This window comes from Mytilus galloprovincialis, chromosome 4, assembly GCF_965363235.1.
Source record: "Mytilus galloprovincialis chromosome 4, xbMytGall1.hap1.1, whole genome shotgun sequence".
Taxonomy (NCBI): Eukaryota; Metazoa; Mollusca; class Bivalvia; order Mytilida; family Mytilidae; genus Mytilus; species Mytilus galloprovincialis.
In genome coordinates this window covers 86164083-86177629 of record NC_134841.1, presented here as the reverse complement: position 1 = coordinate 86177629, position 13547 = coordinate 86164083, and the positions used below count along the sequence as shown (strand labels likewise).

The 13547-nt window shown below is 30.6% G+C and overlaps 1 protein-coding gene across 1 annotated transcript; it reads left to right on the top strand.

Annotated features, from left to right (window-relative positions):
• Positions 1-140: 140 nt before the first annotated feature.
• On the top strand, positions 141-9893 carry LOC143073249 (cilia- and flagella-associated protein 53-like). Its single transcript, XM_076248656.1, has 7 exons — positions 141-311; positions 1601-1830; positions 2823-2996; positions 3496-3718; positions 6293-6592; positions 7897-8113; positions 8614-9893. Exons 1-7 carry the CDS (start codon positions 243-245, stop codon positions 8940-8942), a joined length of 1542 nt encoding a protein of 513 aa, XP_076104771.1. The 5' UTR covers positions 141-242; the 3' UTR covers positions 8943-9893.
• Positions 9894-13547: the final 3654 nt, after the last annotated feature.

Genomic DNA, 13547 nt, shown 5'->3' with positions numbered 1-13547 from the left:
TGCAGCTAATTTTAATGTGACTAAAACATATTTCCACGATAATAATTAAATGAAATATTTGCACAAAAGCTTCATATATCAGTATTGATAAGTATTTATATTATCGGGATTGGAATATCATTTTTTAATGTTGTTGGGGACGTCACTTCCTGGAAACGTAAATACTGTGGCCATGATTGTAGACAAACCAGCTCTATAACTTCTTAATTTGTGTCAATAACGTTGCAGATAAACCATTCAAAATGATGATTACAAAACATGTTCGAAGGACTCGTGAATTTACGGGTCCTACGCCATCGTCAGTTGCAATTGTGAGTATATATTTACAATAATAAACAGTTGATCTTGCAGTTTTTATTTGTGATTGTTCAAGCAGTTTTAATTTGTCTTTTACGTTTTGTCACCAAACAAAACAATATTTTTGTATTCACTAAGACAACTTGGACAGTCTTTGAAGCCAATTCGGACTGTCAATAGGACAACTTTGGTCGTCAATAAGACAACTCCGACCGACCATCTATAATAACAACTTAATTAGACTAAGTGTAAAACTAGACTTTTGTCTTTCTGGCGAAATAAATGATTGAAGGGAAACATGTATGTGTCTGTTGAATGTTTTGAAGCCAATTTTGAAAGTATATAAATAACGACAGCTCGGATTGTCTATAAAGGATGTCTACATGTACAAAAAAAAAGTGTATGTATATAGACGAATTATAGACAATTTATAATAAAGATAGTTAAAATTTGTATTCACATACATTGTAATACAGTATTTATTTTAATTATGTTGGTAAATTCAGGAACAAGGCAAAATGATGTTGCCATGTAAAATATATCGTTTAATAATTTATAATAATTTAGTTCAAATCCTTTTTGAACATTTGTTTAATACTTTGTGACTGTTGTCCTAATAGACAATCTGAGTTATCTTATAGATCAGATGCCGATTTTTCTTTGAATAGGTGCTGATTTGACTATAATTAGGTGCTGATTTGACCAGGTGCCGATTTAACTTGTACCCTAAAGTGGACTCTGTCCGACATGTCTCCAGGCTGAGTTGTCCTGCATTCTTTTAGAAATGATGTTGCACAAAATGTATTATTTATGAACTCTTATATTTAAAATACATTGTATGTCATTGATAAAGGTATTAAGGTTTGCGATGTAATGTACGAGGACAGAATTAAATTTCTCAATTAGTCCATGGAATTTCTGAAAAGAGTTTTTTTGAGACGTTTCGGCCATTGGCCTTCTTCAGGACTTTATTTTTCCTCACAACTACATGGCTGACATTACATTTGTATTTCCTTTTTCAATCATTTCCTATTGGAATTTCGAAAACAATGAAAAGAGTTCATAATTGTACTCCTGAACAGGAATACACAGAATTCTTCTTTACCTCATGCATTGTTGGTCTATTGAATTACATGAAGGACTTTATGGCATAAATACACTATACATGTACATTTTGTACATGTACATGTAGAACCACACAAGAACACATGTACAGAGAACAATTACTAGATATATCCATTGCAAACTATTTAATTTTTTATTTTTTTTCCATTAAAATTGACATTTTGATTTTTATTTGCAGATGGCAAGACCTCCAAACAAAAGGCCACCAGAGTATTTAATTTTAGAAAGAAGGAAAAAAGAAGACAAATTAGCATCATACTCAAAGAATATGGAAAACATGGAATTCAATGACATAAAAAATGAATGGGAAAGAACAACAGACAGAAAACTAAAACTAAATGCAACTAGAAGAAGAGTGGAAGGTCTTATCCAGGCTAATCATTTCTCTGTTGAAGACAGAAGAGACAAGTATGTTTGAAACTTTACCAATTAAGACATTAGTTTAACTTTACCAATTATAAGACATTAGTTTAACTTTACCAATTAAGACATTAGTTTAACTTTACCAATTAAGACATTAGTTTAACTTTACCAATTATAAGACATTAGTTTAACTTTACCAATTATAAGACATTAGTTTAACTTTACCAATTATAAGACATTAGTTTAAATTTACCAGTCAGACAGCAACACAAAATTGCATTATTATAATTGTCAATATTATTGGCATCCCAGTGATGTCATAAACATCATTTTTGGTACAGTTATATAAAGTAACAGGGTTCTCACTAAGAAGAGTCTGTGAGTCATGTATGGACTCGTGAAAATTTGTTTGGACTTACCATTTTCAAATCTGGTGAGCCATAAGATGCATTAAAATTGTGCAATGTTGCATAGATCAATTAAGCACAAATATCATTATTTTATGACAGAAGTTTAAAAAACTCTAAATTTGATGTTGTATCCTAACACTATTTTGTCATGGGACAGACATAATAAATGAAATAGCAATAAAATTCCATCTTCTCACTGTTGGACTCACTATGGTTATAATGACTCACCTTTATAACTCCTTAGTGAGAACCCTGAAGGATACCAACATTTGTGTGGTTTTTTTGTTTTTGTTTTTTGTTTTTTATCAAAGTTTATAGGATAATGAACTAGCTTCACCACAGATATTAGCTGACTAACATTTTCCATGTTATTCAAATATCTTTTGGAAACTAGTAATATGGTTACCTAATTTTAGAGAAGATGTTAAAATAAAATGAGAAGAAAATTATTTCAAACTGCTTAATATTGTTTAAATTTTTTGCTGTTTCTTCAGAAATGCATTCAGTTGTTGACCTAACTGCTTATGTGTAAAACAACATATAGTCCAATTTATACCTTTTATGAACATTAGAATGCTAGGTATTTAATTGGTCTTTATTTTAAATTACCATCTTCAATTATTTCAGACTGAGAAGTTTGTTAAGACAAGAGGAACAAATGTATCTTAGAGAAATGGATGCAAAGGAAGAAACTGTGCTGGAAAGACAGGCAAAAATGAGAGAAAGAGCCAAGTTCCTTAAAGACAGAAGAGAGGATGAAAGACTTCAATATGTACAGGAGAAATATGACCAACAGTTCAGGTAAATTTAACTACTTTTGTATGTGTGCATATTTCCACTGTCAATCAAGTGAAAACTTTATGGGAACTTAACAACACTGCTGATTTGCATTTTCATCTTACACATGTACACTCAGTCCAAGCTGTATGAAAATTACAACCAAGTTGAATGTTCTGCTAAACATTTACTGAAATCTTAGATTAGACTTTCAGTGTTATATTTTCATGAAGAATGAGAAAGATAAATGTAAAGAATTCAGAAATGAACCATTTAAATTGCTTAACCAGATTTTTTTTTTAATTACATAATAATAGACCATGTAAAAAATAAATTGGAAATAAAATGTCTTATTAACACTACATGTTTTATTAGTATATGATTTAAACCTTCACTACACTTCAGAAGTTGAAACATGAAATGTACATGTGTAGTTTTAATTGACATTATATTAAATGTCTATTTTTTTTAATACATTTCTACAAACTTCAGCTTTTTATTTTTAAATAATTGTTTTTTCCAGAGATCAATGTGAAGAGCTTAGATCCACATTATCTAAACGTCAACAGGATGAAGTGTGCGTGGAAAGATTAGAACAACTAAGAGTGAAGGATGAATTAAACCATGCCAAGAGAGTTGAGGATGATATGTATGCCAAATTATGGGAAGAAGATAGACTTGCTAAAGCTGCCAGAGAGGAGAGGGATGCTAAGGCAACATATGAAAGAAATCAAGAAGTACTTAAGGTAATGATTGACAATTATGAACATCATAAACATGTGATAAGTTTAACCGTGGTGACTTTCAGAGTCAATGTGATTATAATTAAGAAAAATTAGATTGCAGCTAAAAATATCTGTAACCCAAGACACAATGTTACTTTTTAGTTAAAATGTCACTTTTCTCTTAGTGGCTGTACGGCCTAGCCACAATCAGATGTGCATTTTGTGTTTCACATGAAGTCAAAAATGAGTATCACCTCAGGGAAAAACTCTTCTGATATTTTGGTTCAAAAATGGTTTAAATTATGAAAAATTGTCATCGTTAGGCTAACACTGGAAGCATTTATATAATTAGATCCAGTTTTGGAAGAAATATTTAATATTTTTATTAAATAAATGGTGTTTAAAAACTGTATAATTTTCTTTAATGGTTGCCTTCAAGACATGGTCACCAGTGTCAGATTTTTGGTCAATGACAAAGACAACAAAATATGTTTTGAATTATTGAATATCAAACATTTTAATTGAAAAAAAATTGACAAGAACATGTTTAACTCACAGTTATTTCAAACAACAGTAGCTTTCTTTGATCATTAATCTTATCTGATAAAACTGTATCTAAACTTATCTATAAATAACAAAACTTCCAAAAAAAACCTTTCTTTTGGTGTATAGAACTTTAAAATAACTTGATGCATTTTCGTACAATAAACAATCAAAATTAGCAATACAATTTATATGTTTTGTCTACAGACAAGACATTGTATTCATATTTAATGAAATGAATTATTAAAACCTAATTTTGATATTGCTGAAAGTGTTCCCTTGAAGAAAAAAAACATACATTTTATCAGGTTTATCTATCAAATGATGCTTAACTTCGAGGAAAATGGAAACAAATACATTTTGATAATGTCTACGGACAAGACATTTTATTGATATTCAATTAAATGCTTTCAAAGATGATTGTTAAAGTTAAGATTAAAAGTTACTAATTAAATTTAAAGTTGTGTTTTTTAAATTTTGGAAAATATAAAAATGTACCCACAGTTCTTTACATATCTCAATAATTTATTGATTAAGCCAAAATGAAGACACATTCTTTTAACTGAAATCCATATATCTGACTGTTTAAAACAATCAAACTATTATTAAAACTCAATTTTGACATAGCTGAATGTGTTCTCTTGAAAAAATAACATACATTTTACCTATCAAATTATGCTGAACTCAAGGAAATTGGATACAAATATATTGTGGTGATGTCTACGGACAAGACAATTTCAGTTAAAAAAAATCTGTTAGAATTAATTGTGACTATATTTATGTTGAAAATACTGCGTTTTAATTTGAATAGATAACTTTCATCACCTATAAATAAGATTTAAGTTCCATAGCAGATATATAATTGAATTTAATACTTGTTATGTACAAGTGTCTTGTCCGTAGACACTTCCTCATCTGCTGTTAATACTTAAATGCAAAAGATAAAGTTAGAGAGAGAAATACTTTTTCTTCATTTGATTTAGTTAATCTTTTATGGTATGCAGCAACTGGAATAAACAATATTGGAGTAAAATAAGGTATGCTTTTTATGACTGATAATCTGACACTTTTTAAAATCCACTCCTGTAAAGTAATTTTACAAAAATTGAGAACACTTAAATAACCATTTATTTATTAAAAATAAGATATTTCTAAGTTTAAACAACACATAGGACTTGTTAAGACCCATGAAGCCAAGCAATATTGATAAAAAGACATGTCTACGGACAAGACATGTGTCTACGGACAAGACATTCTGACATATTTTTGAATTTATTCCTCTATTAATAGATGGTAGAAAAAAATGTTAGTAGTGTTTTCATATCTACAAAAGAACAGGAACTTAGCAACGTAACATTAAAGTAATTATGCTTCCAGTTTTCTAGGGAATGCATGTCTACGGACAAGACATTTTTTCACTTTATTTGTATATCCAACTTTGATAGCACATATCTCCAGCTAGGGTACTGCAATTTTGATAAATGAGGTATTTTTTTATAATGTATATACTAGAAGAGAAAACAAAACACATAATAGCATAAATTTGATTTATTTTTCTCTTTTATCACTACACTGAGCAAGCTAAAATCAAAAGTACAAAATTGCATAACAAGCGCATAGTATTCCACTTTTTATCATAACTTAATTTGTAACCACTGAAGATTTTTTGTTGCAACAACCAGTAAAAGAAAGATGAATAAATTGTCTATAAGAGTGAACCAATAATGTAGTTCAAATTAAGTTCACTTATTAACTATCAAATGATAAAAACAGCGAAATTTTAAATGAAACAACATAACGTGAAATTTTGCCCATTTTCAGCGTGTATTTTAGTGTTTTTTTTCAAAACGGTAACACCTATACATAATATTTGATATTCATTGTGAAGCCCTACATTCTCTTCTTCAGTTCAAAGATGTATTACTTATGTAAAGTTTATCTTCTTGTCTTTACAAGCCTATAACATAGACCCAATATGAAATGCACATCTGATCTTGGCTAGGCCGTGTAGTTAAATGCCTTTTAACTGAACTAATAATATTCATTATACAGGTGCTTAGATTACAAATGGCAGCTTTGGAAGAAAAGAAAGAAGAAGAAAAACGTCTCAAACAAGAAGAAAGACAACTTCTTCTTGAGCAAGAAATGCTGCGTAAGATTGAGGAACAGAGAGCATGGGAAGATAAGGTCCGTCAACAAAATGAGACAAGAGATATGTTAGATATGTCTCTACAACTCAAGATGAAAAAGAAGGCCAAATTAGAGCAAGAACAATTAGCATTTGATTTGAAGATACTTGAACAGTTATTAGAGGAGTCCAGAAATGAGGCATTGGAACAACTACAGAAAAAGGTATTTCATTTTACAGAATATGCAGGCTGTAAAAAAATTTGTTTCATTTTTTGTCTCGCCTTGTTTCTGGTGGCAGCGTCAACAATGTATTAGTTTGTGATTAGGTCTAGTTTATGGTGAACCACAAGTGGTAGATCAATCATATTTGGTTTGCAGTTATATAAGCATTGGCACATCTCCATTCCATGGAGATTATATGGCCCTGCCCCTTCAGTCATGGTCTATTGACTTCGAAACTTTTGCTTATTTTACATGTACATTTGTACATTGTATTAGTTTTGTGATTTATAGGTTAGTTTATGGGTAACCACAAGTGGTAGATCAATGATATTTGGTATGTAGTTGTGTAAGCATCGGCATATCTCATTTCCATGGAGATAATTTGGCTCTGCCCCCTTAGTCATGGTCTATTGACTTTGAAAATTTTTCTGAGTTATCATGTATAAGTTTGTGATAAGGTCAATTCAAGGGGAACCATTAGTGGTAGGCCAATGTTAATTGGTATTCAGTTGTATAACCATTGGCACATCTCATTTCCATGGAGAATATTTGGCCTCACCCCTCAGTCACAGTCTAATGACTTTGAAACTTATCTTAGTTTACATTTATTAGTTTGTGATTAGATCAGTTTAAGATGAACTGCTAATGTCGAGTCAATGATATTTGGTATGCAAATTTATTGGCATTTGCAAGTATCGTTTGCATGGAAATTATATAGCCCAACCCCCTCTTATTGACTTTGAAACTTTTCTATAGTTACTAGTTAATGTTTGTATTTAGATTTGGGAACAACTTATGATAAGTCAATGGTCATGATGGTATTTGGTATGCAGTTGTATAAGCATTGGCACATCTCATTTACATGGAGATTGTTTAGCCATGTAACTCAGTCATGGTTCATTGGCTTTGAATATTTTCATAACTTGTGAAAGATGTTAAAGTATTGCTATTTTGATTTCAACATCTGCATAATCAAAATTACAAAAAGGCGAGACATATTTCTGTGATAACAGTTTATTTTTTTAATTCAAGATAAAATTATCATATTTAATGAATTATTTTCTCCAGCATTACATTTTTACTTTAAAGTTTTTTGGCCATTAAAAAAAAATTGTTTGCTTTTTATCACATTATTGGAATGGAAATTTAACTGATAAGAAAAAGTGTATTTGTTTAAACTTTGCCGATTATATAACCCATAATATAATCAGCCAATGTTTTTTTTTTTATCAGTAAGTCATAATGCAGGAGGAAAATGGCTATTTCACTAAAACTTACATTATCATTATTTTTAATTAAAACAGAAAGAAATGCGAGAGGAAGATAGAAGATACCGTGAATATCTCCGACAGCTTAAGGAGGAAGAAATGGCAAAGGAGATTGAACTAGAGCGATTGATTCATGAGGAGGTAGAAAAGATGTGGCAGAAACGTTTGAACCAATGGAGACTTGAAAGAGAGGCTCGTAAAAAGTTATTAGCTGATGTACTGCGGGGACGTGCTGTACAGTTACAAGAGAGATGTAAGATAACAATTATATTTGCATGTGTAGTAGCAATACTTGTACATGGTCATGAAGTTATTAAAGTTTCCTAATTGCTCTGTGTAAAAAACACTTAATTTTAATGACTTAAGTAATCCATCGGTAACCTTGTTTTAGACCAAAATGAAATTTAAAGAGAAATTACCCATGACTGTATAGTGAGGTGCATTAAATATGTATCTAAATATAAACACACAAAAGATTAGGAAATCAGTCAAAACAACAGCTAAAATTAGGTTTGATTTGAACATTGTATGATAACAATGATTAAAATGCAATTTTGAGCTTTTTTCTCAAAGTCTGAACATTCTCGACGAAGATTAACTAAAAAAACCTCTTCAAAATACAACATTTTCTGCAGGGGTAATTTTTATGCCAAATGTCAGACAAAGGTTAGATTATTCAGTTTTTTTTGTGATTTTGATGTATCTCTGTAGTTTAAATATGGTTTATTAGTAATTATTTGATTTCAATTTCAGTGATGGAAAATGAGAAAAAACAAGCAGTAGCTGAAAGAGAAAAAGTAGAATTATTAAGGACAATCGAAGAAAACAAAAAATATGAATATGAACAAATGGAGAAAAATTGGCACAAAAATCAACAGTACCAAAATGATTTATCTGGCCAAATAGACTATAATCACAGACTTAAACAACAAGATTTTGAAAGAGATGAAGCAGAATATAGATTGGGAATGCAGGCTGAATTTGAATATCAACAGAGACTTAAAACTTGTCTTGATAATCCTGAAGTTGATCGACCACATCCAATGAGACGGGCAATGATGCAACGTAGTGCTCATCGCTAAATAGAAGAAAAAAAAATGGCTGAATCAAACTTTTTTTACTTTATTTTGAATTAAAACTCAGTATTGAATAAGTCACAAATCTGCAAATGAGTTATATTTAAGAACGGATTTTTTAATGAAATAAATTTGATTTTAGCCATACAGTAGAATTTCTGGTTGAATGAATAATGAAGTCAAAATTATGATGTTTATGCATATAAACAAGTATTATGCTAGAAGTTTTCCCCTCATATAGAAAATTATTAAAAAAAAAACGAAAAAATGTTACTGATAGAGCAAGTTAAAAGAAGCATATACAAAGTTTAAAGTAATTTTATGAAGTGACAAGTGGTTATGGGAGGTAACTCTTCATTTCTGGATAATTGACTATTTATTTTATATGTTTAAATGATGACCTTTTAATGAACATTTAGGTCACAGTTTTTCAGAAAAAATAAATCTACAAGATATAATATGATTTCAATTTTTAAATTTGCATAAATTACTTAGTTATCAGAATAAAAGTTCAGCTGCCAAGACCTTTTTAAATTCTAATAATGTGTATTAAACTTTGTACTATTTCTGTATTGATTAGGATATTGGTGAAATTTTGTAATTCATCTTGTGATGAACCATAGAGCTCAATTTAGATGTGCATTTCATCTTTTAAAAGATCATAATTATGCATGGTCGTTTATTTGTTATTTAATACATGTTATATATATTTTTTATCTGTGATATTTTCTTAGTACTTTAACCAAGAACTACATCAATCCAATGTTCATATGTAAATGATAATACAATTCAGTGAATTTTTGGAAATTTTATTTACATTTGTATGACTTTTGGGATGATGAAGAGAATTGGTTCTTAGCACTATCTAACATTGTAAAAAAACTTATGTACATTATATAAATATGTATTTAAAATGTACAGAAAACTTACTGTAATATAAATAATCACTTTGAAGTATTTTGGCTTATCATTTTGACAAACAATTACTTCTCAGCACATATATTGTTGTGAAGTATTATTCTGTGGGTTCATCTGCATTCAATAAAAAAAACTATTTTCATGAATTGAGAAAACATTTTTTCATCACAGTGTGCTTGATTTAATGGGTTTGACAAATTTGCATACAGTCCATTAGGATAACAATTATACCCCAGAAATAATAGCGAATCCACAGTAAATAAAGGGAGATAAGATATCAATGAGGCATCCAGAAGTCATAAGATTAAGACTAACAGACAATAAAATTGAGAAAGGAAATGGGGAATGTGTCAAAGCGACAACAACCCGACCATAGAGCAGACAACAGCCACTCCATTTGCAAAAGAAAAAAATCAAAAACACTAACAAAACAGTTGACATAATTCTATCACAAAACTAAAGATTGATAAATGTATAATACCAATGTCAATATGCAGAAACACTTTTATATCTGTTCTTAGGTACACTAATGACCAAATAATTGAGAGATCAATCATTAAAACACCAGGGAGGATCAACCAAAGGAGTAACAGAACACCAAAATAAAGCTAGATCAGTTTTATTTTTAGAGTCCTAACCTTAATCAGAGGTCAGATGAACCCTGCCAGACAAACATGTCCACTTCTCAATTATTCCATATACCTAATAATAGTTGTCATTTTATATAAAGTATACGAAAAAGGGACCTAACTACAAAAACTTAACATTGACCAATTAACAATGATAATGACCCTCTAGAAACAGACTAAAATTAAAAAAAACTAAACATAGATCAATGAACCATGAAATGAGGTCAAGGTCAAAAGAAACCTGCCTGTCTGGTTAACATCACAATCATTGCACCAAATATAGTTTGATTTATTACTGCTCACAGTATCTGTGATATGGACTTAAGTTATCCTGCTACCCGCAATACCAAGTAGTCACATTTAAAAAAAAATAGTTTTTTGTCTAGCCTGCCACAAGAAGCAGCATGCAAAACAGATACTGCTATATATCAAGGGACAGCGGTGTGTACTTTTTGTATTGAGCCGTATAATTCAGAAGGTAGAAGACAATGAATGCTTCATACCTTTGAATGCAGATTCCTTATGTTACAAAGATTCTGTCTGTCCTATGATCATTGTTCTTCACTTCATTTTCTTGGTGATAGTTTTTTTGCCATGTAAATTTATTATTTTTATGAGTATATATAGGAATCATATTTGGTACTGTGTATTTATTAATATTTATGGGATACCAATTTTTGTCGTTACATGTGAACCACTAATTCAATGTTCTACGAAGTACAAAACTGTATTTACTGATGTCGGCCAACTTGGCCCATAGTTATAGAAAAGAAGATTTTTGTACAAGTTACAAAAATGATGAAAAGTTGTTCAATATTGACTATAAAGGGCAATAACTCCTTAAGGGGTCCTCTAACAATTTTGATCATGTTGACTTATTTGTAGATCTTACTTTGCTGAACATTATTGCTGTTTACAGTTTATCTCTATCTATAATAGTATTCAAGATAATAACCAAAAACTGCAAAATTTCCTTAAAAAAACAATTCAGGGGCAGTAACCCCACAACAGGTTGTCCGATTCGTCTGAAAATTTCAGGGCAGATAGATCTTGACCTAATCAACAATTTTACCCCATGTCAGATTTGCTCTAAATGCTTTGGTTTCAAAGATATAAGCCAAAATATACATTTTACCCCTGTGTTCTATTTTTAGCCATGGCGGCCATCTTGGTTAGATGGCCGGGTCATCGGACACATTTTTTAAACTAGATACCCCAAGGATGATTGTGGCCAAGTTTGGTTAAATTTTGCCCAGTAGTTTCAGAGGATAAGATTTTTGTAAAAGTTTAGGGACGACGGACGCAGGACGCTGGACGCCAAGTGATGAGAAAAGCTCACTTGACCTTTCAGGTCAGGTGAGCTAAAAACAGACCAAAACACAAATACTTAAAACTGTGCAATGAACCATGAAATGAGGTCAAGGTCAAATAAAACCTTCAAGACTGACATGTACATCATAAAATATTTCCATACACCAAATATAGTTGACCTATTGCATATAGTATTTGAAAAAAAGAACAAAACTCAAAAACTTAACTTTGACCACTGAATCATGATAATGAGATCAAGGTCAGATGACACCTGCCAGTTGGACATGTACACCTTACAGTCCTGCCATACACTGAATATACAAGACACTGATCCATGAAATGAGGTGGAGGTCAAATAAAAACTGTCTGACAGGCATGAGGACCTTGCAAGCTATGCACATACCAAACATAGTTATGGTATCACTCATAATAAGAGAGAAATTAACATTACAAAAAACATTTACTTCATTTTCAAGTAGTCACTAAACCATGAAAATGAAGTGAAGGACAATGAACATATGATAGCTGGAAACTTCGTAACATGAGGCATCTAAAAACAAAGTATGAAGCATCCCTGTCTTCCATCTTCTAAAATATACAGCTTTTAAGAAGTTTGCTGTTGCCACGCCCAGATCAATATCCCTATGTCGAGCTTTTTGCCACAAAAGTTGCAGGCTCCACAAAAACTACCAAGTATCCTATGAAAGCTCATTTTCATGCAAATTGTTTTAACTGATAATTGAACTGTTTCTAATCCTTTCAAAGGTTTTGGAGGATTCACCAGTTGTCATTGTGTTACAATAAAAAAACACATTGTCATATATGTCCAATAACTCTAACATAAATGATAAAATCAGACTGACAGTTTAGAATATATTCGACTACATATGATGATAAACCATCATTCCAAGTATCATAGCTGTCAGTTGAATGGTCCCAGACAACCTGGGTTCACAAGGTATCATCAGTAATATAAATAAAGAGATGTAAAATCCCCGGAACTTCTGCAAGAGTTGTAAAATAAAAATTCAGTAAATAACAGAATTTAAAAAAAAAAAATTTCTTTAAATGCAACTTAATCTTGGTCATAAAGATTCTATTCTGTCCAAGTTTCATAACAGTCCAATTGCAAGACGTTTGAATAAAGTTATTATCTGGAAAATATACTGGTAGTATCTTTTATATTGACAAAGGCTATTACTATGTCCCTCCAGTACATGCAGTATGGACACAGCTTGGCATTCTTGTCAAAATATATGCCATTTTATAGTTTAAAAGTTCAGCAATACATCCCAACTCTGTTTTGTTAGCAAGGCTACACAAACTTTATTTTTTTCAAAAGGACAACAAAAAACAATGTAAACATAACAAATTTTAATAAATCAAAGATATCTTTCCTGTACAAAGATATATAACATTTACAAATCTATATAAAAATTCAAAAAAGATTGTAATAAATCACTAACGAAAACTAGAGAGTATATATTAAAAAAATGTTGTAAATTATTGAAAATTAGTTTCCAGATTTTTAACAAACAAAATAAAAACCAACATCAAAATAAAAAATATGTTGTGTATCTTCAATGCAGAAATACACATGCAACAATTTTGGGAAACTCATCCTCTTATTTTTTGTCTAAATTGTAGCTAATGCCCTTTAAAATATTTCACTTCATAAGTTGAGAAAAGTCTCTTTATTAAGGTGAGGTGAGTGATACTATCCTCAGCATGCATTTCTAAAACTAGAGGCTCT

Excerpts from the sequence above, each read along its gene's own strand:
- LOC143073249 (XM_076248656.1), top strand. The coding sequence starts at position 243 with ATGATGATTACAAAACATGTTCGAAGGACTCGTGAATTTACGGGTCCT. Across the intron at positions 312-1,600 it reads CGCCATCGTCAGTTGCAATT|ATGGCAAGACCTCCAAACAA; the intron begins GTGAGTATATAT and ends TTTTATTTGCAG. Across the intron at positions 1,831-2,822 it reads GTTGAAGACAGAAGAGACAA|ACTGAGAAGTTTGTTAAGAC; the intron begins GTATGTTTGAAA and ends CAATTATTTCAG.